This window comes from Brachionichthys hirsutus, chromosome 7 (assembly GCF_040956055.1).
Source record: "Brachionichthys hirsutus isolate HB-005 chromosome 7, CSIRO-AGI_Bhir_v1, whole genome shotgun sequence".
Taxonomy (NCBI): Eukaryota; Metazoa; Chordata; class Actinopteri; order Lophiiformes; family Brachionichthyidae; genus Brachionichthys; species Brachionichthys hirsutus.
This window is the reverse complement of record NC_090903.1, coordinates 5,441,602-5,469,295: the sequence shown is the minus strand read 5'-3', so window position 1 is coordinate 5,469,295 and position 27,694 is coordinate 5,441,602. Positions and strand designations below refer to the sequence as shown.

Sequence of the window (27,694 nt, the reverse complement as noted above, 5' to 3'; positions counted from 1 at the left end):
GCAGCTTAGTTCCACAGAGTTGGGTCCTGTACTGTCCAAAAGAATAACTTGGTCTCCCATGTCACAGTCCACCAGAAACTTGAAATTTGTCTATTCATGCCTGCAAATGAAACTAGCTCGCTCTCCATGCAACACCACCTCTGGCCCGTGACCAAAGAAGACAGCCATATTCGTTATGGAGAGAAGGCACCTCGATGTCAAAACCTGCCCGTGGAAAGACAGCTTAAACTCAAACTAAGAGATGGGAGGTCTGCTGTTTCAGTTGACTTGCAAAATTTTCACATGCATGCAATTGAATACCCTGAAAAGACAATATATTACATATAATTTATAAAATCATGTAGGTATTTAATGTACTGCCCCCAGAATTAAAGGTTAACTTCCATCATTTCCCTTACATGCAAGGAAACATTTGATATCATACATTGAAGATGGTGAAATGGTAGAATTCCTGTGCCTTTCTTTCCTTGTGAATGTTTGGGGGGGGCATGCTTTCATACGAGACCGTGATTCTATCGCTTCCTTCCAAGTAATCTTTTTCACCTGCTTCCTGAATGTTCCAATCAGGTATTTTTGAGCATTACACAACTTCTAGTCTTCTGTTAGCGCTGTCATTTACTGGTACTTCACTTTGAAAAAAATTATTTTAATTTTTTTTTGTTTCCACTTTTAGCTAAAAGTAAAAAAAATAAATAAAAAGGCTTAGGAGATTGTTGCACATTTTATTAATGTTTAACACAGCATCCCAACTCCCAAGAAAACAGATGCTCATTTGATTAGGTTATCTATTTTGTAGGTCACACAGTAAGGGGAAACTGATCATATAATTATGCTGGATAGTACAAAAGGATCTTCTGACCAAAATGTCAGATCAGGCTGATAAATTGAACCTTTAATTGGCACCTTTGTAAGGCAGATTATCGACTCTGTTCAAATGGCTCATTGATTATTTGATGACAGCATTCTGTTGAGATGAGTTGATAAGCAGAAGTGGATATTGAGCACACAACCTGTGAGCTCAGCTGATTTGCTATAAGGGGGGTCGTGAACACAGATGAGTGATGGACTTCCTTTTGATCTTACGAGTCACTAGTTGACAATCTCTGTGATTTATTATGAAAATATTTTAACATTTAAGTAAATTATACTTTGCAAAACAATACATAATTACAATAAAAGTAAAATATATACGACTGGGAACGACTGCAATATAAACATCTGAGAACACCTCCGAGTGGACTGAAATGAGACTGCCTAGACATCTGGTCTGTCCAAGCTTCCGATGCATGTCGACAGCCACTGTATGAACTGTAATAGCTAAGCATCCTGGGATGAAATTAATTCACCCCTCATGAAATCTTTATGAATACACTCTGAGGGACTGAATACAAATGTGCATATTCTATTGTGGTAATGCAAAGTGGCTATCGATCGATGCATCAGAATACATGCTACAACTTTTGCCTAATTTCAGAATGTTATCCAACTATTGGCATGATTACATCATCTGCATTACGAAAATAATGATCTGTGAAAACAAACCAACAAACTTGCCTGTCCACAGCAGGTAGCCCACATATCTCATCTTTACTGAAGTGAAACTGAATTCAACCTTGCTACCAATGCAAAAGTCAGAGAGAACGCCACCCACTAAAACGCACAACTTTTTATGTAAACAGCAGCCATACTTTATCAAATCTGCCATGACAGTTTTCCATATCCACAGATATCTTTCTTAGTCATGTACACAACAATAATCCGGTGGCCACAATTCCATCTGTGGGGCACAAAAAAACCCAATTAATATAAATAAACAATTGAATTCAAGCCTTGGTGGATTCATTTAGATGCAGGGCAGAATTTCTAATGGTAATATTCAGGTGTGGGAGCAATCATGGCCTGCTTGTAATAATCCATTTAAGATCATATCTCAATCGCTAGCTGTATGAAAACAAGAGTTGAATTTTCAGATGGTCTATTTTGACATGTGATGATCGGCGCAATTTGATTTCCTTGGTAGTATTTAGAAATCCTGCTTTACTCATAAAGAGGAATACAGGAATTATTTTTAAAACTAATTATCTCAAGCAATCTACCAACATAATGGTTTAAGAAATGAAAGACATGTCTACACACAACTTGATTCATTCAATAAAACAATAAAATAAGATTATCTTTTCATTTGCTTTAAAAATAAAATTGGTAAACTAAGATTATACCAAAATGAAAAACTGTTTCAGTGAGCAACATAAGGAGTTTAGGAGTCCAGCATGTCATGTTCCAAGCTGTTGAATTACTGGAGGGAGAAACGAGGAAAATGAGTTATGGAGCATTAACCTCTTCATTCACAATTATCCCCCTCTTCCTCACACTCCGTTTCTGTCCATCTCTCTCTCAGTCTTGTATTACACATTGCCTAATGGCACCAAAATGACCAATGCTCCCTGAAGGCATCCTCTGTCATCCAAGTGCCTCTGTCAATCCAAGTAGAGGAGTAAAGAAGCGCCTTGATGATATCACTGATACTAGGTTTCAGAAAAGTCTTCACTCATCATGTGAGGGGCAGGGGACACAGTTGGGTGGGGAGAGGACAGCCATGCTGATGCTGATATGAATCTCTTTGTCTCTGAGTGAAGACCTGTGCTGCCGGGTCAACATCCTGGGGAGCTAACTGGTGTGAGGCATTTTTCATCCATGGAAAGGTGTTGAGACACTAGAGAGCTATTGGATTACTGTGATGGGGCGAGCTGGGCGCATGTTTGCTCGATGGCCCGAGGCATTTGTAAGGCTCAAAGAGGGCCAGCAGCTCTAGTCTTTCTCCCACTGGCACCCGGTCTGTTTCACAGGTCAGTGACATCTGCCCTCTTACAACTGATACAAAGACAATTAAGAACTGATGTTGAACCAAATCTCAGACTCCACACATAAAACTGGTTCTGGGAGACAGATGCTTGGTAATTTATTTTAATAATAATAAAAATATCATAAAAATTATGATAATTATAATAATAATAATAATAAGTGTTTAAAAAGCAAGGAGCTATATATCTCTATAGAAAAAAAACTGGTAATATTGGTAAAGTAAAAGCCTGAAATGGAAGCTTGGTAATTTAACATTCGGAAATATAATATTGCTTCCTGCTGAAACTTTAATTCAGTAATGCAGAGAAACTGATAACTGATTATGTTTTTATTGCACCAGGATCCAATGAAAGAGGAATTCAAGACTCCTTCAAAATCTTCCATGTCATTGTAATAAAACCTCTGCCAGCGTCGATTTAGTCACCGTCTCCTCGCGGCCAAATAATTGGGAAAACTGATGTTCTGAGAAAGCCCCTTTGTTCTGCATGTTTTCTAATTCCCTGCAAGTCCCCCATCTTAGTCTGCTCAAAGCTATTTCAGTAGATCTCAGGCATACAAACACCTGGTCACCTAAGGTCAAGAAGAAATATAGAGCAATTGTGATTTATCTGGCCATATCCAGAGACTTTGGGTCCTTCCAGCATTACAAGACAGAACGGCTCAGAATGTGAAGATGTAAAACAAACCTAAATTGTGAAAAAGAGCTTTAATAGGTGTATTTTTATTACATAGTTCTGACACATTATTTAAATTATTGAAATGTCCCAAGGGGATAGTCTTCATTTTCCCCAATCTGTCATGAAAACTGTGCAAGGATAAAATATGCATATTTGTCAAGCAGATACTCAAATTAACACATTTCCTTCACAATTAGGATCATCCTTCATAAAGCTATGTTGATGGGATGCTAATATTGATTCTCATCAAGAGGGAACTCAAGAGACGCATGACAGGGATGTCAAACTTTATAAAAAAAGGTTCTCCTCACCAACACAAAACTGCAGTGAAACAAGCATGACATTAAAAGTCCTGTTGGGAGTAGAGCAGTTAGGAGACGCAAGTAGGTGTTTACTTGATCTTTTTACAGCATTGCTCTTCTTTAATTGCTGTCAGAATAATAAAACACTGGAACGTTCATCTTTGCTCTCTAATCAACCGGACATACTGGCAAATGACATAAAAGCTTCAGTGTTCTCAAGCCTTTGCTGCCATCCTCTTTTGGGTTGTAAAAGAAAGTTGTTGAAATGTGCAACAATAAACACTCATAAAGCCCCGTCTCATTTTACTGAGAGGCCATTATGGTACCATCCGGAGTGGTGCTTTCATTCTCTGACAGTTAGTCAGATTCTGCTCATCTATAAAACATGCAGGTTGCGTTGAGAGGTAGCTGTAAACTGCCAGTTTGCTCATTTAGTAATGTCTGGGGAGTGTAGCTATCAGGTATTCATCTTCCGCCTCCTGGCCTCTCGCTGTGGCCCTGACTGGGAGGACACTGCCTCAGACTCATAAATGTACAAATGAATGGGTAAAATCTCTTGCCATGCCACCGCAGCTATAACAAATGGTTTTATCAGCACTGCCGGTGCTGAAAATGCTTTATATTGAATGGGTTTTGCTGCCCGTGTTCTGGAAGATTAAATAATTATGTCACATTTGTCAAGAAGAGATTTGCGACCACTCTGCAGTCTCCTGAAGGACAAGGCTGTATATTAAATTATCAGGCATGAAAGTTGGCAATACAGCAAGTCAGTGGAATTTAGTAAAAAAATACAGAGAAGTCACAAAATCCACCACTTGTCCTATCTAATCTTCATTTGTAGCATCCAATGCATCCTTACTTAGGCAAATTGTTAATGAATTCAAACTTCACTTTTCCTCCATTCAGGTTATTTGCTTCACATTCCAGTGCTCGAGGGACACAGAGTCATAGACCAGACAACTTCGCTAATTGAAAAGGTAGAGCGTAAGATTTATAGCCATCTATGTTGCCTTTGTGGAATAGCAATGCAATCAAAGGCTAAGTGCATGGAAGAATATGCTCACCACTAACTGCAATTGAACGCATTTGCCTAATGAAGACCAGACCTGACCCTGAAGTTTCCCTGTACACACAACATTAAGTAAGCATGTGCGAATGCGTGCTTCTTGGCCTCTGAAATTGTTGATGTGAAATAACAACATAACCTTTTACGTTTGAACAGAAACTTTCAGTTTCACAAATCTTTTGGTAGGGGAGGGGGGGGGGAGACAAAGTAGTGAATAAAACATGCAGCATAAGGATGAAGGCAGGTGTGGCGCTTTCTCCCCTCGACAATGTAGCAGGAAAAAGCACAGGCTTGTTGTCTTCTATGTTGACTAATCTCCAAGCACAGAGGTTTTCAGGACCTTTCCATCAACCCTCTCATCACAGAAACCTGATAACAAGCCTAAAAATAATGCATGTTCATGTCTCTTCTTCTTCCACGATCAGCACCATACTATGAAACAAGGACAAGTCGGATAGGAACAGAGATTTTTGAGCACGTTTTAAACGGAACGGAGAAAATATAGATTCGAGACGAGTAATGGTGAAAACAAAATGCCATGTCAGCTGCTCATATAGAGCACAAAACACTGCCTTTCCTCTTAAAGGAAAAAGAAACCCTTAAAATGAAATACTGACAGATTTCATGCCAAGTGAAAATTACCATCACTCTCTGTAGGATCCGTTGCAGCCAGCATGGGACCAAGACAAGCCAGATTTGAGCCTCAAAAATAATTTTTAAAACAACAGCATAACTGTAATCAGCAAATTCAACAACGTCATATGATAATTTCTTTTCACCACAGCTCATTTCACGACAGCCTGCAGCTTCTTGTCTCTTGCTGGATGTTAGAGCTGTGGCAGATGCAGCACAAACCGAAGTCTGTCTGACCTTAACGGAGTGAAATAAAGGAAATAAAATAGGGATGTCAAACTGAGATATTGTCAACATACAAATGGGCATTTTGCAAAGTGAACATTTTTCTCTGGATCAAATTTGAACTTGTGTAACCGGTTCATTAATAAGTGTTTATAATTACACAAAATTGTCCGTGTGTCATGTTTCTATTATACCTGGTGTGTCATATGCGTGCAGACTTCAGGTCCTCCAACTACTTCTTCTATGGTTTTATTTCTTCTTCGTGTGTCTGTGCGTCTGTTATAAATACTGAGTTCTCCCGCTGCCTCTTCCCTTTTCGTATCTGATCGCGGAAGAGGTCAGTCATCCCCAATACCTTGTGTGTGTGTGAAGTAAGTGTGGGGAGATGCTAACTGTTGCATGTCTTCTCCCCCTTTAGTTTGGGCTGGACTGTATGCTAGCGACGCATATCGATGTTCTTTTATTTTATATGTCAACCAGGTATGTTTGTACGCCCTTTTCGTATCTGATCGCAGAAGAGTTTGGGCTGGACTGTATGCTAGCGACGCATATCGATGTTCTTTTATTTTATATGTCAACCAGATTAAACGGAGAGTGCCTCCAAAGGTTCCCGCTGTCTGCCGTGGCTCCTTCCTGCATCACACGCTGCACGAAATTACACAACGCAGAAGTCCACCGGTCACACTTGCCTTCACAAGCAAACTTCTACGTCAATAGAATAAGATATTCTTACAAAAAGGCCTTCTTAATTACTCTTGTTTTGAAAGCCCTGGGCCGGGCGCATGACATCACTTAGATTTGGGACCTTCTCGTTTACACACATACGCTGTCATATATACCCACACGCATATACTCCTGCTCACCTTCATTCCTCTCTGCTAACTACAGTACGTAAAGTGTTAACATCTAAATATGCTGACATACCAGAGCAGACGGTTGTGATTGAGACGCCAGCTGGTGTTTAGAGTGGAAGCCAAAATGTAGTTTACCATAACGAAGCCTTCGGCGGGAGCTGATGCAATCCTTATGCCACGATGCTAATACTTCAAACCTAAAAGATGCACACATGGATTTTTGGGACAAACACAGGACTTGTCTTTGGTCGCAGCAACAAAGTGGCACTGGGCGTGTTTGCACAGCTTGAAAGAACTCTGCCAAACCAATGACTGAAAGTATGACTCCAAGTTGTACGAGTCCAACAAAACAAACAACAAATCTTTGTTTTGGGGTGCCAAACTGTCTGAGGATGGCTAAACATATTTTTGCACACACTCTGCTGGACATGGTTTATTTATTGTTGATGCAGCTTGCTTCTTCTGTTCCAAATACAACTAGAATAAAAAAATTACCGGTATTCAAATTGATTTCTTTTTGGTGAACAGTACACATTACCCTAGCTGTTTCAACACGATTGTGCAGTGCTCCTCAGTCTGGGCTGCAAAACGCTTTCATATACTGAATCTAGGCTGTACTGACCAGTGGACTTAACTCATTGTTAGGAATCACATCAATTGTCTACGAGCTGACAGCCTCAACTTGCCTCTGAGCTCTGACTGTTACATTTTGTTCCTTTTCATCATCACAGGAACATTTATGGCATCCAAAATCAAGCCTGTAATCTGTGCGGATAGCCCACCCAGTCAAACCTAGCCTCTTTGAGCAAGTAGCTATGTAATGAAGATCTACACCGATAGCAACGGTTGTTGCGTCCCATGAAATGTTGAAAACTGGAGAAAAACATTCATCTAGAAAAGCGCTATATAAAATCAATGCATTATTATTATTATTATCATCAACAACCTTGTTTTTCATGACAAATGAAAACATCAATAAAAACTGACTGAGACAAAATCATAATGCAATCTAATTTTAAAAATATAATAAAATGTGTACATTTTTGCAGTTTGTGCAGAGAGCAGTCTCATTTGTTGTGCTGCACCAGTTGATCTGGGCACACCACCACTGGCTCATCTTGCCAAGTCCATGTCAGAAATGGAGCCTAAGATCAGCCAATAGGAAGTATGCATGGCCAGGAAAAAGCCAGAGGAAACTCTTATGGAAGCCCACAAAGGTTCCGACTTACTTCCGAGCAAATTGATTGTCTGACCTGCGTTTAGGGCTGGAAGACTAATGGATCCAACGAGCAGCTGGTGCTTACAAAGTTTCATTTTGGATAGCTGGGGCTTAGTGTCTCACATTGTTATCTAGTACAGCAAAAGATCAGAGGCTATTCTGAGGTCAGACCCCTGGGGGGGGGGGGTCAGTCCCTAATGAGAACACATATAGAAAACCTTGCAAAAATCACTAATCTCAAGTTAAATAACTAAACAACATGTGATACATTTATTTACCAAAATATGTACCTTCAATGAATTACAAGAACATGAAATGAGTTTTACCCTGCAAAATATATATTGAAAAAAATTTAAGAATGGACCATGCTGCTTGCAAAAGTGTTCCACCTCATGTATTTGTGATGTGTTCAGTCCAGTTGGCAAAGTGTTGACACCCATATATAGACTAGAGTCCAAAAACAACTGGAAGTTTGTGTCTATCCATTCTTTCCTCTTACTCAAAAATAAAAAAATTATATATTTGACAACTTACCCAGTAATTCAATCAGCTACACAATTTTAGCTTTAAAAAAACTAATTTGGTGGATTATTGTAGTTTATTATGATAATTATACAACCACAGAGTTCAATACGTCGGTTTAAGGAGGACTCAGTTGATGACACCTTAGACTTTATTACAATGATAGAGACTTCAAAATAAAATGTGTAAGTACAATTATTTCATTAAAAAAAGAACTAATTTAGAAATATCATCATCATGAAATGAGTTAAGCCTTTTATAGAACATCTGAGTCCAAAATCTTGTTTCTCTGAAGTGCATATATACTCACACAGATTTCCTGCAGTGAGGCAGTTAAGGTTTTTGCTTTTTGCTTTTTGCATAAAAAACAAATTTGTTCACACATTGTGTTTAAAGTCTAACTTTTCAACAAGTCCTGCTTACAAAATAATCAAGTGAGACAAAACCATCAATGAAAACACCGTCTGACCTTCTGCTTCTCTTTCCTTCCTGATGGCCTGTGCCAACATTCATCCACTACCTTCAGCAGCACTGGCAGCATTAACTGGCTCACAGTAAATTGAGTTGTCTTCTAAATGGAAATCATTGTGAAGCTGTTTTCGCAACTTTACTCTGTGAATGCACAATTACTGTGTCATTTAAGACACACTTGCATAAACAACAGTCACATGCCACATTACACTCGGAGTGAAAACTAATATCGGATGATTTATCTGCTCACTATTTCTGGACAGCAGACACACGCTAAATAAAATATTTGCAGTGGTACAGTATATACCCAGAACAAAACCAAGTTAATACAATCCAGTAAAAAAACCTGGTAATAAAACCTCCTGTGAAACTTTGTCAATTTAAGTTGACAATGATGTCAGATTGTAAATCTAGTCTATGGTGGCATCTTCATACACATATTTATCCATGTGGTTGTATTACACTACAATATATTAGTGTATGATACACGATTTTGCACATGCGTGATGCGAGTGCAAAATCGTGTACATCGGATTCTCCATCTTCCATAGAGACGGACGGACAGACAGACGGATGGACGGACAGACACCGGCGATCACATAACCTCCGCCTCGCCATCGGTCAAAATCAGTGTGTGTCAGTAAGGAGTTTTGAACTGTGGAATGATTGTTCATATACAATTAAAACAAGTATTTCTATGAATATCTTGCAGAAAAAATATTCAAGAAAAATTGTGATAGGGAAATATTCATTGGAAGGTTTGAATACAGTGTGTGTGTGTATATATATATTGTATATGTGTATGTGCATGTAAGTGTGTGATAGTAAGTGTGTGTGTGAGTAATATCCTAAAAAATTGGATTGTTGTAAAAATTGATCATCTACTGACAGTCCTGAGGATGGGAAGGAAGAAAAAAAGAATGTTTCCTTGATGCTATTGTAAGAAACAGGGCAGGTTCCAAATGAGCATTTGCTTCAACCTATCACCTTCCTGTTCATCTCGGTTAAAAGGAACTTGAAATATTGTCCTTTGTCTCTGTTTAATTGAAAAGTGAACTGAAATAAAATTCATTCATTCCTTCATTCACTCCACTCTCCATTGTTTAGCTGTTTGAAGCTGCTGAGTCAAAAATGAATTCAAGTCAAAAAGACAAATGTTAGCAGTTCATATTTGTTGTGGGATGGATGGTAAATTATAAAAGTTCCAAATATTGGCAGCCAATGGATCATTTTTGTTGATTAAGTAATCTTACTTACCTGAAGATGCAGAATTTCCCTCTGGGATAAATAAAGATTTTCTGATTCAGATACGCTTCAGAATATATGAACAAAAATATATACGGTAATCAGTGTCTTTACAAGGAGACTTTGAAAGCCACATGTATTGCTCCTTTAAAAAGGAAACAAAAATGTGAATTAAATCCATCTGTAGTCAATGATCTCATAGCATTAGCAGATATCAAAAGGGGAATTGAAGGATTAACAGTTAAGGCAGCCCAATATGCTAAAAAGCCATTTCCTGTATTTTGTACACTATTGTCAAGACGCTCCTTACAGCATGATAAATTCACCTTTCAAAAGTAATTTGATTTGTTTCATCAACAGCAATGCACAGCCAATGGGGAACACTGCTGGATGGATGATGACCATGTGGCGCCTGATAATCTAGGGAACATGGGAAACTTAATCTTCTGAGAGTACACAAGATATTCCTCCGAGTACTCTGTCATAACGTCCTCTCATTTCTATTCCTTCATACGGTAGCTTGTCAATGTATGCCTATTAATAAACAGTGTCTCTGCACCTTATCTTCAAGTTTGTCAAAGTAGCATGGCCTGTGAACAAACAAAAAAACAACTCATGTGAGAAACAAGATTTTCTCCTTTAATCTGCTTGCTCCTCTTCAGCAATTAGCCACAGTAGATTCTACTCCTCAAAATGAATCGGCACCTGCTGGTGACAGGAGAGGCAAAAAGAGGATGAAGGGCAGCTTCTTCAGAAAGGATTGGAAGGAAGCTGCTTGGGAGATGATTATTTTACATCAGTTTGCGATTCAGTCACTAGTTTTACTTAGTATCACAATTATACTGCTTCACAACACAATAATGGAGTAACTTTAAATATAGGGAGATTTCTGTGCAAAATCTCCTTCATAGTTTATGGATTTTATGCCTTATTTTATGTCTTTTTTTAATGCGGATAAAGCCATTAAACATTCTTTTCTATAGCTTTGCATGAACACGTGATATTGTCTCTCGGCCCTACTCCAGACCCCAATGCTACCCAAAGCATCACAGAGACTGTGGACAATCTGCCTTGATGTAAACCTTAATCGGATTTGTTTGTGTATGGACATTGGAAAGGGATTCTGTTGAAGCGATTAAACTGTCTCCATGGCGTACTGAGGCATCAAAGGCCAATCAAATTGCAGCCCCCTTATTTGAACAGGCTTCACTAAAGTCACTTATTTGTCCATTTCATCACGCTAATGGCAGAAGCCATCATCTCATTACAGCTCCACAGCTGAGCGAGGTTAAACAAATGCAGTTTGTTTGAGGGCACACTGCCTCCACGCCTGGTCTCCCTGCCCTCCCCTGTACCTCAACACAGATAATCAGCTCGTCTATACCTGCTCCATATGAGCAACCCTCTGACCTCTGTTGCATTAACCACCTCTTCACTCACAGGCATGAAGGCAGAAGCCTCCTCTGTTCTCTGCCTCCCCTCATCAAAAATTCCTTCCCATGCTGCTCCCTGTTATGGCAATAAAATCTGATCCAACTTCTTGGGTCAACCTGAAATTACAATGTTCTGCTGGGGAGTTTGTTATGCAGTATCAAATGTCAAGCATTTAACAGAATTTTCTCAGTATGCAATGACTCGTTCCTCTATTAACCATCTTAAATGAGCAACTGAAGAGATAAAATCCTCCAGCGTGCCCTACCTTTTCCTATAATATTGTCATAAATGAGACCAAATGGGTCCTGCTTTCAGAAAAAAAAAGCCTGATGGAGCTCATTAGTACTGATTGTTTGCTGGGTAGTTACATCAAATACTGGCTTGTAAGCTGTAAGACCTTTCAAAAATAATATCTCCATCATGCCTAATAGGCTCATATCTTCCAGACACTTCGCATAAAGCTTATTGTTCATCACAGCCAACAGAATGGAGCCCTGATTCTATTATCATTCTGCTGAACAAGGGTTTTTGGTCCATAATGAGTTCACATTACCTAAGCCCTACAGTAACCACATAATCACTTGTGTCAACAGCGGAGGAATCTATTTCATCAGGACGTCCAGTCAGTGCTTCATTACCATACATGAGGAGAACAACTGAGCAGCCATGTAGCCCCAGAGATGTGCTGCCGGATTGCTGGAGAACAGAGCAGTTGTGCAGATATTATTTTCATTAGGATCGACAATATAGAGATTCTGCTCAATTAAGCATCATCGCAAGACAAGACATCGTCTCAATGATACATTAGATTGCATTACACCAGCTGTGACATAGAGAAAGTATATATCTCTTTCTAGAACTTATCTGAATCTCTGCCATCAAACGGGCAACAGCATTGTTTGGTTTCCTTTTACACGCATGTATAAAAATCGCTGATTGTCAACATGTTTCCTTCAGACAAGCTAATTTATATCAGTTAGCAGTCAGCAGTGTGTGGCACTTTAAGGTCAGGGCCATTACAGTCAAGAATCCTTTTGTGGTCAAATAGCTTTAAAAGCAAACAACTTTTGTTTTAACATCCGTCTTTTGCGATGCCTCATGACTTGCATGGTTTCATTTATTGCCTTGTTTGTTTTATCAAGGAAGATGGAAAATGTCTCTAATTGTTTGAGCTGACTGTTGCTGGGGTTGCCAGTAAGCATAATTTGGGTATGACAGACTAAAATCCTTCTGAATCTGTAGATATCCTCTGCAGAATATGCTATCTAACATATGGCAATCAGCAGACATTTTTTCTCTTTTTTTATACATTTTATTTACATTTTATTTTACATAACCAAAGCAAAACATTTACAATATTAATCATTTAATTATAATCATTTAATTTGTGTGTTTTAAAACAATTTAAGAGATATCCATTATCTGTATGCAGACAACTTACAATTACTTTGAATAGTCATTTGTATGACTTTCAATATATTTTGAGACAATTTCACAAAGTGTTTTTAATTAACTGTCCTCAGTGATTAGGATTGCATGAATAAGGCCTAAAATATGAATAAAAGATTTTTTAGAAATAATAAAATTTAGACAGAAAATAGCAAAGTGAAATGCAACGATGCAGGTGATAGGACAAACATCCAGGAAGTTGGTACTACTTCTTGTAAATGAGACAATCGTCTCGTCTACAGCCGCTTTTCTGCATTGTGGGTCACTAGAGTTGCTGGAGCCTATTCCAGCTTCCTTTGGACTTGAGGCGGGGTACACCCTGAATGTGTCGCCAGCGCATCGCAGGACCACACCAAGACAGACAACCACCGACGCACACACTCAAACCTACGGACATTTTAGAGCGATCAATTCAACTAAATTGCCTGTTTGGAGGTGGGAGGAAACCGGAGAACCCGGCAAAAACTCACGCGGACACGGGAAGAACATACAAACTCTGCACATAGGATTCAAACCTGGTACTTTGTTGCTGTGCGGCGACGGTGCTACCCAATGTGCCACCCATATGTCAAAGAGCAGTTTGCAATTAGTGTACATTTGCAGCTTTAAATCCAAGTCAAAAAAAAAAAAAAATCACATCTGTCAAAATACTTACTGAGATGAATGAAGCCGCTGAAGGTAACTCTAATCACATCTGCTAAATAATATAACAAGCACAATGGTAGGAACTGAGTCAGCCCGGAGGTGACGCTGATAGCCTACACAATCTGCATCCGTCTTCAGTGTGTGACAAAACTTCACAGTTTAAGCTGTTAAAAATCAAAATTACTTTTTCATCAAAACAGATTAAAAAAAAATTAGGAATATTAAGGAAAAGTTGCTGCAAATGTATAAACACAGAAAGTTGGATTTCAGAACATTTATATACATTTTTGTGTGTGCTTATTTTAGAATGCCTTTTAAATGGCCAGTTGGGAGAAATTGTTTCTCAGGTTTGAGACTAACTTGCAGATGCTCAAAATATTGAATGAACTGCCCTGGGTGTTGGGAATTGTCTTCTCATTTAAAGCTACTCAGTAAACATCACAATCCCTTCAGTTGCTTAGAGGTCCGTGATGTTTCTTCTTAGGAGGAAAATAAATAGAAATAGTGAGCAGGACAAAACATAATATACACATTAACTGCTCCTATTCTAGATTGAATTCTGAATCCCTCATTTTAACACTGCACTCGATTGCTTTGTTTTTGCTCAAAGACTACTGCATATGTCACATCATGCCTTTAACCCACTCCATAAGTATTTTTGCAAATTGAACAACATCTGGGCTTGTGTTGTGCATAGCTTACATTTGCTTCCTCAAAGGTTTTGAATATTTGCAGGACTAGATTTTTAAAAAATTACAAAAAGTGAAGGGAACGTAAGCAGAGAGAATTAAATAGTGTTTAAAGGAGGACTGCTGCGTGGGCCAATGAGTCGCCTGCTGCCGATCGTGCAGAAAAACACTCAGCAGTCAGGGCCCCTTTCACCCATGTTTTCATTGTGCCAGGATAGAGTCTCACTCTACATCTACCCCCATTCTCACACAGATCAAAGAACTCACTCCCTCTTTGTGCATACTACTACACACACAGACACACACACAGACACACACACACACACACACACACACACACACACACTGAACACTTGAATCTGGTCCCCCCCAAAAAGCCAGACTCTTCTGTGTTTATAGTGAACATCAGAAACCATGCACTGAGCACCAACATCAGCATCTCTTCTTCTGTTCCTAGATTAGATTCCAGTTTCCAAAAACAGCGCCATATTGGACATTTCTCTGCTATTGGTGAACAGGATGCTGAAGATCGGTACAATGTCTTGGAATTTCCAGTCGTCAGCTTAAACAGTTCTAAAGGAACATCTGTGGAGGGGAAGTGGATAAAACAAGATTCATCAATCTGAAATCTAGAGCAGCCCAGTCTTGTCACATTTCAAACTTACTCTGCTATCATAGATATCAGTAATACTTAAGTGGAACCACAGTGCCCCCTACAGGTGGATCCATTCATCTGTTGGTCTGCTTCTACATACTACTGTTCCCCGTTATACTACTACAAACATTTATTTATGCTTACCACAAACACTAATATATATGGTCGTTGCTATTCGCAAGAGAAAGAAGGTAAGATGCAGTCTAAATACCATCACAAATACGAAGAACATCAGTGCATGAGGTCTGCCATGTGAGCAGCATCGGGCAGTGCGCTCTGAAATGTTTATTTCAAGGAGGAGGTAGTGAAACAGAGACAAAAGAAGGAGGTAATAAGAAAAACACACATGCAACAGAGAACCTGAGCTGAACGACAGACACCTTTGTGAGCACTATGGCCTACCTCCACCAACAAGGTGAATTTCATGGCCTCAGTATCCTTTTGTGTGATTGCTGGCTGGTGTTTGTCTTTCAGGGAAGATGTGGACTGGTTATAGAACATGTAACTGGGACAGAAAGGGAGGCTCATTTTCCCGAACACTTAATAGACCATTAGCAGCCAAAGCAGGGGGCATATTTCTTCATGGTCTGACCCCCGAGACACACTGAAAACGCGTTCATTCATTTTCCGAACCGCTTTGTCCGTTAACGGGTCGCGGGTTGAGTTGGAGCCTATCCCAGCAGTCAATGGGCGAGAGGCGGGGTACACCCTGGACAAGCCGCCAGTTCATCGCAGGGCCACAAACAGACAGACATTCACATATTCGTATAATTACTTTCCACTCTGCACACATTGCGAAAATGTTTTCTAACTTGTAGGCCACAGAGAATAAGCAAACATCATTGATGACCAAACACTGCCAGGCTGTTCACAATCCGGGCTTGCAAGAGAAATAAAGATGGCCACCAAGTGATTTGTCACCTGGGTTCATATTTATACACTATGGCAGGGCAAACCCCGAACTTTGGATTATAACTGCACCTTTTAGTGCAGGACCAAATAGAACCGACTCAGTTATTTATCTGTTCATCAGACCAGTAAGTTCTCTATGGCAGAGGAATTGATTTTTATTTTAGTGTGAGCGTGCAGCAATCACAAGTTTGCTGAAGAGGTTACCAGTGCACTGTGCATGTGTGTGTCTCTGTGAAAGTGTGTACTTGCACACGGCTGAAAGAGTGAACAGGAACAAAGACTGAGAGACACCCTGAATGCAGACATGTTGCTTGAAGGGTGGCTACATCTCCCCCTCATGGTACAGGGTGTGAATCTGCAGACAGATAAGCCCTTGAAGCAGGACTCTCCGAGGCCCGAGTGTGTCGTGAAGCTCATCTGTGGCCTGACAGAAAATCTAATGAAGAGTCAAACCAGACACGAATCCCCAACAGCAGGAAGCAAACCCAAAAGCCAGATGCTTTATTAACCATTAAGGCAAATGGAAGAGCAATATGTGAATTGCCTACAACTTGTTGGCATTTCATGCCCCAGTCTAATCTATACGAGTGTATTAGAGCGATAACCTTTCAGTCACAGTTAAATGCATCCCTATTCCCCACACTGATGTGGACTTCCAAGAATATTTTAGACGCATCCTATGAAATAAGGATTTGAACAGCACATACATTTCACAAGCGTATAGGGTTTCAGGAAGCAGAAAGGGATGATATATAATTGCAACCATTACTTAATGTTTGACGCCTGCCAATGCAACGTCTCCATTCAGTTTATCTCCAGACTGAGAAAGAGAATAAAAACGTCACGCCTACTATTCATTCTGAAAAGCCTTCTGCTTTGGCAAGCTTAAATATTACCAGAGCACTCGGAGAGTCATTCCCTTATAAATAAGGCAGTGCTCCCCATTAAGGCTTGAGGCTCAGAAGAGCATAAAATATTCTCTCGACATTACAAACCATTATCTTGTGCTGTTGCTGCCCTGCTACAACTAGTGAGCATTTCAATCGGCACAAAACGATGAACCGCAACCGCTCTCCTCGCCCCTGAAGGCAGCACTCAGTGACACAAGAAGAGATGTCAGTAATGCTTTCTTACATTCTCATCTGGCATCACACATGGCATCAACGGATCACTGATCATTTGATCAATGGTAAAGATTTAATCTGAACCTTAGAGCTCTTGCGCTGACCACAGAATAATACTGTATTCTATTCAGAAAACATATATATATATATTTATACGTATACAGATCTCGACACTGTACTTTACGAATGTGCCATTAAGGGAAACAATGCCATTCAAGAAATACTGCAAGAAAACAATGTTTAGAATCAACTGGATATCAAATAAATTTGTAAAAGTCAATCTCAACAGGATCGTAGTATTCTGCCCTCTGAGGGTCATTGGTCTCATCAAACCTGTAATAACTGCAGTACGAGTAGTTCCATACAACTGAATACAGATTGCCTTTCTCCCACTCACCCCCTTCAGAACCCCTCCAGGTTCTTTATAGCATTCATAACCAGATTCCCCATGCACACTAAATTGGCTCCTGTAAAAAATGATCTAATATAGAAAAATGAGCAGGTAATGGATTGGGAGTCAACCCCTGTGCATAATTACAACAGTCATCAAGATAGGAGAAGTCCTCTCCACTTTGCACTGCAATCTTTACGACCTTACTCTGGTCTGAAAGAAACGGCGGCACTCAAATGAACTCCGAGCACAAATGAGGAGGGGAAAAACTGGAGGACATTATCGTGTGTTTGCCAGGTAAAAGCCACCGTAATGACATGCATTAAATTTAAAGCGCAGTTTGGGAATTCTTTCAACTTTTAGTGAACCTTGTATTTTTCTATGGGGCATGTCATGATTAACTGTGATAGTCACCTCTTTCCATCCATCATTGTGCAATTCAATATAAAGTGATATGCTAAACACATGGACTCATACAAAGTGCTAAAATGCACCCTCCGCTTTTCATGGTATAAATGATCAGCGCACCGTTTTGTGCCTTAAATACAGTCTGTTGCTTTCAGCCCTTACAAACAGTCAGACACCATTATAATGTATCTTCCATCATTTTACATACAGCAGTGGCAGTGAATTGGTGGGTTGGATGCAGCTACCTCATCTTGATCTGGCCATGCAGCCCTCCACGCTTGTAGTTTACGGATGGTCACCACAGCCCCTCCTGGGCTACTATCTCCAGGCGCTCATCCAAGAGACAATTTGAGCACCTCCTGTTCAACGTCCAGCCAAACAGAATTAAGGAAGAATTAAACACTCAATGAGCCTAATAATTAAACTCTAATGGAACACAGAGCAACTTGACACCCTTTGAAAGCTATAGGCAGACGCCATAACAGCCGTACCAAACTAGTAGGCATTTCTTCATTGAGAAAACTTTGTTGCACAAATTTCCCATATACAAAAACACACACATACAACTGCAAATAACAAAGTCAAGGCTCATTCCCATGAGCTGCAATCAATGCCTTTAGAAAATCTTAATACTCATACAGTCTCAAAGATGAGAGATCAACACTGGACCTATTAGCCTATCAATCCTGAAAGTATGCAAGGTACTACACCGTCGTTCCTTTGAGTCAAAATCTATTTTACACACCGTCCTTCACATTTAACTTCAATTTTTATAATGAATAAGTCTGCTCTTCATACTTGACTAGAATGACAAAAAAGACATTGAGAGTTTATTAACCTTCATCTTAGTAATTTCACAGTGCTCAAAAAGCCACACACTTCAATGAAGGAAGTCTACTGGCTCCAAGCCTCCATGAAATACAGAATAATAAAATAGAAATACACCAAATTTGAGATTGGAATCAGTAGATTGGAGTCAGCAGATGAAAGGCGAGAAATTGAAAGAGTCATCTTAAAATCATACCAATGCATGCGGCCCAACATCCGCAACGGTTGTCACACGGGCCAGGACTGCCAATATAGAGAAGGTTAAGGGTTAAGCCATTCAAGTAATACATTTTATGTTGTCATGACTGTAGCACAATGGCATGCTGCCACAAATTCTAATTCAAGACAAAAACAACAACACAAGCGCAAGATGGCCTGGAACGTTCACATAAAAATTTCCTTCCACAGCATAACTAGCCAGCTGCGCTAAGATTTCTGCAATATGAAATGAGTAGTGTGGGACAAATGATGAGACCTTCAGGGGGGGAAAATAAAAAAAATAATGTTCAGCATCCCTCTAACCTTCCAGACCGAGGTTTTCCTTGGCCTGCATTTGCTACATTTGAAAACAAAAGCATCCAGATGTAGACTGGCAATAAATTGAGGATTTCCGGGCCCACACTTTAACAGGAATACATACTGTAACACCAGTATTTTGGATCAATGACTCTTACCAGACATAAAATTCACCCACTAACAATCTCTATGTGCACAAATCGAAAGGGAAAAGCACACAGTAAAGAAATAGAAACATTTATCACTAAACTGAAACAACAAATGACTTGAACCGTATAATAACTGGTACAAGTGTTACATTTGTAAAGGTCAACATTTGGATAAACCAAAACAATAACCATGACATTTAGTTGTGTCCCTGGTGGCTGATGGGACATTCCAGACTCACAACGTCACATCAGCTTTTCCGAAACAGGATCAGTATTTAAATAAAAGATTTAATTCATGAGTCTTATTCAACAGAGCGAACTGTTTTTCCGCGCATCCATTAATCTTGCATAAATTATAGAGCATTAGTTTCACACAAGATGCACACTGCTGAGTAGGTTGTACGGTGCGAGTGTGCGAGTGTGCGCAGACTTAGACATCCTGCATGGGGAAATACATTTTATGAAACACAACTACAGTGAGCAAAAGCAGATAATATATAGTATGCTGTTGTTGCACAGCTCTGGTGTGGGACTGTCAGCTCAGAAAGTCAGCTGTAGAAGCAACAGGTGAATCTTTTAGTAGCTCTAAAGGTGTGTGTGGCTGTGGCTGCAGAAAATTACATAACAGCACACATCTCTGAAAATCTCTGCTCGATGCTCTCTTTGACTTACCGGTACTCTGACAAATCTGGACCACATTTCCCCCCAACAGCAATGTTGGATATGTGATCACAGATCATTACATGAAATACATGCCACATGAATGGCAAAGTAGATAAATAAACTAGAAAAGCACTTGGAGAGCTCAAACCTCCGCCGAGCAGCTCATCCCTCTCGTATTTAGATTTACACCGTCCACATCGGTGATCCGGATCACCGTCAAAAGGTTCCAAATTGTTCTTGGTATCTTTATACATCCACCATGAAAAGAAAAAGTGAATCGGAGTTGATGTGTATTTTTAACTGATTTCTGAATCCGTAAATTGGGTTTTCAATGTTAACATTTCCCTGACCTCATTCTGGATCAGATCCAGAAGAACTTTTTGCATGATAGTGCTTAACGGACCCCTTTATGACTGTGATTTTCTGTGAGTGAATTGAATGCATATTGTACAAGATATTATTTTTTAAAGAAGCCTCGATTATAAGTAAATGGGAAAATCCAGGTGGGTATCCGGATCACTCTCAAGATTTAATGGGAACAAGACCCATCTTCAGATTTTTTTTTTTTCTCATCAAGTTCCATGCAGACGTTTTTCCATAATCCTGCTAATGAACATACAAGCAAACAAACGCCATCAAAAACATAACCTCCTTGGAGATCATAAATCTCCCTCAATCACAACACACTCTTGTGCAAAGCCCCAAGAGCTAGCAATTGCAGAATCAAAACAGTAGAGGGCAGTCAAAGGCAATGTAAGAGCTGAGCTGCTTTAAAGCAGCAAATGCCATTCAAAAGGTCCCACAAGTAAAAGGGCAGGTCCTTACCAGCATTTACTATAGCGTCCACCTCCAACACCGTAATATCGCCTTTGTAGAGAGATACTTTATCACCCAGCCCACCTCCTCCTGTCAGCTCCTTCCCCTCCTCTTTCTCATTGGCTGAAAAAAAACAAAAAACAGAACTTCAACTTGTTGCAATAATTCCAGGCATCACATAACAAATATACATTTGAATATATGCTGAGATGGGTGTGGTAAGCATGGCTGGAGGGGGTGACAGTGACAACCCAGGAGCCAAAGATGATAAAAAACATTCATCAGCAGACATTCTGAATGATTTTTTTTAGCTGGAGAAACACAAAGGCAGCAAAACCAGTTGGTTATGTAAAATTATTTATTAACACAAGTTTGGTCATCAACAGCCACAAAAGGGATAAAGATTAACAAAAGGAGACAGGACAGGGGGTGCTGTTCACTCAAAGATAGTAATGGGAACAATGGTATTAGTAACTGCAGTAGTATCACTCACAGTAGCAGTATAAGTAATACTTGTGGTAGTGTTAGTAGAAGTAGTAGTGGTAGTATTACTTGTAGTTGTGTTAGTATTAGGAGTAGCAGTAATGTTAGTGTACTTACTAGTAATACTGTAATAAACCAGGCATAATCATGGCAGTGATATTTTCTACTGAATGTTTAACAACATAAAGGATAACCCCTTTTAAAGGAAATACAATCTAAAAAAAATGTTAACATAAATCAATGTTTGAGACACCTTCTCTACCTACAAGAAACTGAATACAGTACCAAACAGATTATTCCATCTACTTAGTTAATCAAAAAAATTAATGTTAACTTTTTTTACTACTTCTGTCGATACTTATACAACATATATGTGCAAAATTGTAGTTCTTTATTTATTAAAAAAACATACTGAATATATAAGATAACATATGAATTATGTTTGGCTGGACTGTATGAGGATTCCATCCCATAATGTCTCAGTCTTTAAGTCAGATATTCATCACTTCAAACAATGAGTGGTCTCTTACATTTAGCTTCCTCCCTCCAGGTTGGAATTTTGTCCAGAGATATAAAGTCTTGACGGCGATACTCCTTGCGTCTCTCCTCTCGATCTAGACGGAGCTGTCTGTCTGTGAAAGAGAGGGAAGACAGGAAATAACAAGTGTGCACTCCTTTCCAGTGAAACTTTTCACATCTATCCCCATTTCCTAATCCTGCCACGAAAAAAAGACAAGGTTATAATAAAGTTTAAATATGTCCCATTCATGTCATATATCACTAACTGTTTGTTGTTTTACAAAACTTGCTACACAGAACAAACTGGTCAAAAGAATAGTTGAAAAAAAATTATACTGAATTATATCTCCAGTAAATCTCCAAAAAATAAAATATGATTTACTTGACATTCATTCTGTGGCGCTAAATGGCTCAACCTGAAATTAATCATTTACCCCCCCTCCCCCTGTTTAAAATAAAATCCTATACACTCAGTCGTGAGAGCGCAAGCTTGACAAGTAACATTTCCGTGAATGAATAGTCAGCAATTTCAGCAGAAATGATGAAAAATAATTATTCAGGTCCTTCAGTTATTAATAGAAGCGTGACTAAACCGAGGTCAGGTCTGGAACCAATAGTCCACCTATTGAATATGACCATCATTAATTAGTGTGATTATTAACACCTGTGGCAAACAGAATGAAACCGTCAACCGCGAAAATATATATCTATTTTGAATTAAAAATATGTGAATAATATGATATCCACACTCCAGAAAGAGTCAACTTGCACTTTCTTTCCATGTTAGTGCACAACAGGTCTCTAGTCTGAATGAGACGAGTCAATTAGACAAGTTTTTCGGGTTTAGCGTCATGCACAGCTTTTACTGCGAGCTGATCAGACAGGCTTGTCATGTCATATAAATGTTTAATTACCACATTTTAAAACTATTATTTAAACTACAGCAATATTGCACAGAAGGTGGTTTGCAGCTCAGTGAAGAAAGCTTCTGCTCGTGCATCACACAGGTGGGAAGTAGTGGATGCTCGTAAGGAGTATTCAAAAAGGCAAAATATATATAAATAAAATAAAAGGGAAAATCGGTGAGACGCTTACATTTAAGCTAATAAGCAGACAGGGTGACAATGTGTTTTTACGAACGTCAACCCCACAGTACCGGCAGCCAACCTGAGGCGCGACATCCTCCTTACATCAGTGTGGGGTTGTCGCCTATTCTCTATTGAGTAGCAGCCGGACGGAGGACACAGGAAGAGCCTCTGTCATTCTTCTGACAAGGTAAGAATCCAAGCTGTCTGCCACAGAGATGATGATGATGATGATGATGATCGCCCCCCCCTAAACAAGCCTTACCTTTTTCAGTCTTCCAGTCCTTTTTCTTTTTGCTCATGCTGCCGGAATGACTTGACTTCGAATGGCTGCTTTTTGACTGTGTCAACCCCAGGCTCACAGTGAATAGTGTTCCGGGGAAACACTGAAATGTGAAGTGAAACAGCCTCTCGACGGTTGTCTCACCTGTGAAGCTGTCAGATGTCTCTGAACCTCTGTTAACTCAACCTACAGTGATTGCGCCGTAAATATTGTGTACGAGTCCGAGCTAAACGATTGGCTGTTGCGAAAGGTGATATTGCCATTTGATTGGTCCAATAGCTGCGTCGATCAGATGTGGTCTTCGTCAGTAGGTTGCTCTCAAACGGGTCAGCCTCCCTCTAGTGACAAGGGACGCCGGATGTAAACTGCAAAGTAAGAGCGACTGCAAGTAAACTCACTGCACAAAAAGAAATCTAATCCATACAATTTAATTAAATCTCATCCTTCTCAGTGCTATTATCATTTAAATGTGTCATATATATATAAAAAAAAAAAAAACGATGCAAGTATTTATTGGCTTTGGATATCCCTTTTGACTGACAGCTAAACTTCAATTTCTAAAAATTCAAATTTCATATAACTAAAATTTTCATGATGGAGTAATTGCTCATAATATTGGTTGCAACTGTGCTGTGACCTTGGCCTTTAATTCAAGTGTAATTCTTTGGGTCTAAGGAAAACTGTGACACTCTTAACATACACCAAATTAGAGGGGATAAAATGTTGGATAATCTAGCTTTGATCATAGCAGAGGTTATGATGTATCTCACAGGGTAAGGCAAATCAAATCAGTTAGTCTGGTCATCTGGGTTGCAGTCCAGACCTGTCCTGAAACCACTGACATTATCCCAGTGGACGGCATCTTTTGTCTAGAAGCACGGGGGGGTTCAGTTTATGCATCAAAAGTTTCTTAGTTCTAAATTAGGATGGATTTATATTTTCATAACATTAAGAATAAATGCATATTTAGAAGCTATGTTCCCTTTTTATTTGTGCATGTTACAGCCAAAATATTAATCATATGGTGGGAAGATTTATCTCAGGAGTAACTGAGGCCAAATCACAAAATGTCACATGATCAAGTCAAATTAAAAATATTCATCTCAATGAGCTGCTTCTCTTTTGTAGGAAATTAAGATAATTGTCTGGCACATTAATTCACAATTTGTTTTGTAATATTAAAATAATATCCATTTAATTAAAAGCCATACAAATTTGGAAAAAAAGAAAGAAAGAGAAATTGCAGGGACAGGTCTAATCCAAAACAACAATGGTACACTTCCCTGACAATGACGATAATGACAATATTTAAACAAAGATAACATTCCAGTAAAATGGCAATTGCGGTTTTTTCAATGTACTTTTCAAGGCAAACCACTAGATGTCACTCTTGCCGTACTATTTCCTAAGCAGAATTGAGAAGTCTTTAAATACCTCTAATAACCTTAATAGGATTACAACAGATATTTCCTTGAACGTGCAAAACGTTTTTGTTTTCATGTGATTTTTCTATAAATAGTCTAATACACGGCAGCACCGTGGCGTAGTGGGTAGCTCTGTCGCCTTTCAAACTGATACATAATCCAGGATCTATTTTGGATCATCGCCAAAATTTAATCATCTGTTCCTGGTAACACTTCCAACATGTCCCGAAAATGTAATCAAGCTCCATCCAGAACATTTTGAGTTATCTTGCTAAAAGACAGACGGACAGACAAACAAACGGCGGCAATTACATAACCTCCACCTCGACAGAGGTAACTATGAAATATTGAATAAATGAATGTGAGTGAAAGTGCACCATTCTGCGAGTTACATTTTCTATGTATTGATGTGCATTGCATATAAATGTATATAATAAATGTATATATTGAAAAAATCTTTGTCATCAAGCCTCCATGGTTTTGCAGCAATTATACATATGAGGAATGCTAGGTCATTATGGTATGTTGGTTCCTGATCATTTTGGGCTTTGTAAACAAAAGAGTTTAAACTCTGCTCTAGATTGTAATGTATATATAGAGAAACAAAAAACAAAGCAATATGAGATTTCATACGATTTGTGGTCAGAACACAAACGGCAGCATTCTGAATCAGATGGAGAGTCCAAAGAGACTCTTTGCGACAGCCTGATGATAGGGAATTACAATAATCCAATGTAATCAAAATTGCCTGGTTTCCTTTTTCTGCATCTAGTTGAGACAGAATGCAAATATTTGAGCTATTACACAAGCAAAAGAAGCCAGTCCTCAATGCTGTCAATGTTTACTTTGGCATTAAAGCAAATTTCTTGATTAAAGATACCTCCAGAATTCCTCACATTGGAACTGGGGGTCAAGATTATGCTCCATAAAAGCTTCATTCGTGGTTGAGGATTGGAGCGCTCTTGCTCGCTCTCTTGGATAGATAGATAGATAGATAGATAGATATTTCTTTTTTTTTGTGTGTGTGTGTGTGTGTGTGTCTGTGTGCCTTGGTGCAGTTTTGCACTCTCCAAGCACTTTTCTAGTTATGTCTGTTCTTAGTCACTCTAATGATAAAAAAAAATTAAATACTGCTCCCCGGAGCATATCCCGGACTGCTCTCCAATGGGGGATCATCAGTAGCAATCTAAGTGTAAGACACATGTAAATTATTGTTTGGCTATCTTTATAAAGAAAATAAAACTGTTAAAAGAAACATCTCTTGCAGAAAGACGATGTCCGTACATGTCAAAACCTGTAATGTGTTTCTGAAGGTCTTTTATATCAGAGAACACAACTTCTCATGTATATTGTAAATTCAAATCAAATTCTTTTGATTGATTTTTAAGTATATATTGTCAAATAACAATACTATACAGTTGTTAGACATAATAATAATAATAGAAGGGCAGTACTGTACTTTTACAGTTTCAGTGAGCTTGTGCTGATCGCTGAGTCTTTGACACAATGCCTATCTTGACCTTGAAATCTCTAAAGTTCTCTGGTTTGTGTGGGTTCTTTTCAACCCCCTCAATCAAACAGCTCCCTGTCTGCATCATCCACTTTGTCCTGTATTGTATTATGCTCATCTGCCCCACAGATGTGAGCAGCGGCTTGTTATTGAGACAAGAGAAGTCTTGAGAAGCACCACCATAGAGACTCACTAATATGTGCAAAGATTGCTTATTCTGATAAATATTAACCCTATCACAAAAATCTTATGATCAACTTCAATTGAGTGGAAATATGTTTTTAAACAAAAGAAAACAGGTGCAGTAATTTACTGCATTATATATAACATACTCTAGTATGGTAAGATTTAAGTTCACCTTTCCTCCATGTTATGCTTCATTGAGCTTTTTTCCCATAAATATAATAAGGCTGAAAAATACTGAAAGGTTAAATACGTTTTCTTATTTAATTCCGGACTCAACCACCGGACGAGGGGGGTTGCCACGGAGCACCGGAGGCCCTGCGAACACAGCCCCGAGTAGCTGCTTCAACAATGGAGGTGGAGAACATGGTCCACTCTGACTCAATGTCCCCAGCCTTCTCCAGGATCTGGGAGAAGTTCTCTACGGTTGCGTCGTACTGGGCGACGCCGCGGTCCTTGCTCTTAGTTCTGTCATAGGGGGTTTCAAGCTTCTCTTAGTCTGACCTGTTGGCCATGGGATACCCTTCCACGAGCAGAAGCTCCCGACAATATAGCTCCTGGGATCATTCGGGAACTAAAACTGACCCACCACGATAAAGTGGCAGTTCAAGAGGGAGGGTACTTGAAATAATGGGCCCAAAATGTAGTGATGCTTTAAAGGGCTTTAATCACGTGTCACTTCCAGCGTTACATGCTTTCAATTTAATGTGCAGCAATTATTCACTCTAACTTCAAGTACTTAATTTTAGTCAGATTCAGTAAATGCAAACTTGTACATAAAAATCTTCATGTTTATGTAATTGTTACATTATGACATACATCTGAGAGGTAATTATATATTGATTGAGTTTATATGTAAATTATTATATCATATATACTGTATCTTCTTATTCCAGGCTTTATACAAAAAAATGATGCATTTCAGTATTAGCTCTGTCTTATGTCTACTGTGATAAATCACACACATCAATGACAAGATGTGCATGCACGCACGTGCACGCAATGAATATTTTGAACAGAGATGGTCACAGATATTTCATATATGTGTCTGGGAAATGCATTAACTTGTGGAAAAAGAGTATAATATGTGATCTTTAAAATACTTAAGTTCAGTTTCTGACTTGATTATATATAAACTGTATTACAGGCTCTATACCCAATAGCAAAAACATACAAAATAAAAACACATATAAACATCCTCTTATTCAGGAGATTCTTAACAGACACCAATACCAATGTTTCCAATTATTATTTCTGTGCATGTATATTTATTTCTGTAACCTAAGTGCAGCAATCTTTCAACTTTACAAGCCATTTTCACAAATTTAAGGATTAGATATTCTGGTCTTAATTCTTGCTTTGACACCTGTCTCAACCATGATTCCAAATATTTTTTATTGTAGGTCACAGTCACTTCTTGTATGTAATTCAACTCTAAGAGAAATGTTTCAT

At 39.0% G+C, this 27,694-nt stretch overlaps 1 protein-coding gene across 1 annotated transcript in view; it reads right to left on the bottom strand.

Moving 5' to 3' along the window:
• The window catches only part of macrod2 (mono-ADP ribosylhydrolase 2), a 351,161-nt gene extending 328,014 nt beyond the window's left edge, over positions 1-23,147 (bottom strand). Inside the window, exons 1-3 of the mRNA XM_068741582.1 lie at positions 23,108-23,147; positions 21,769-21,870; positions 20,765-20,878 (exon numbers count right to left, since the gene is read on the bottom strand). Of these exons, the coding sequence (XP_068597683.1) occupies positions 20,765-20,878; positions 21,769-21,870; positions 23,108-23,144 (253 nt within the window). The 5' untranslated portion in view covers positions 23,145-23,147. The remainder of the gene's footprint in view (positions 1-20,764; positions 20,879-21,768; positions 21,871-23,107) is intronic.
• Positions 23,148-27,694: the final 4,547 nt, after the last annotated feature.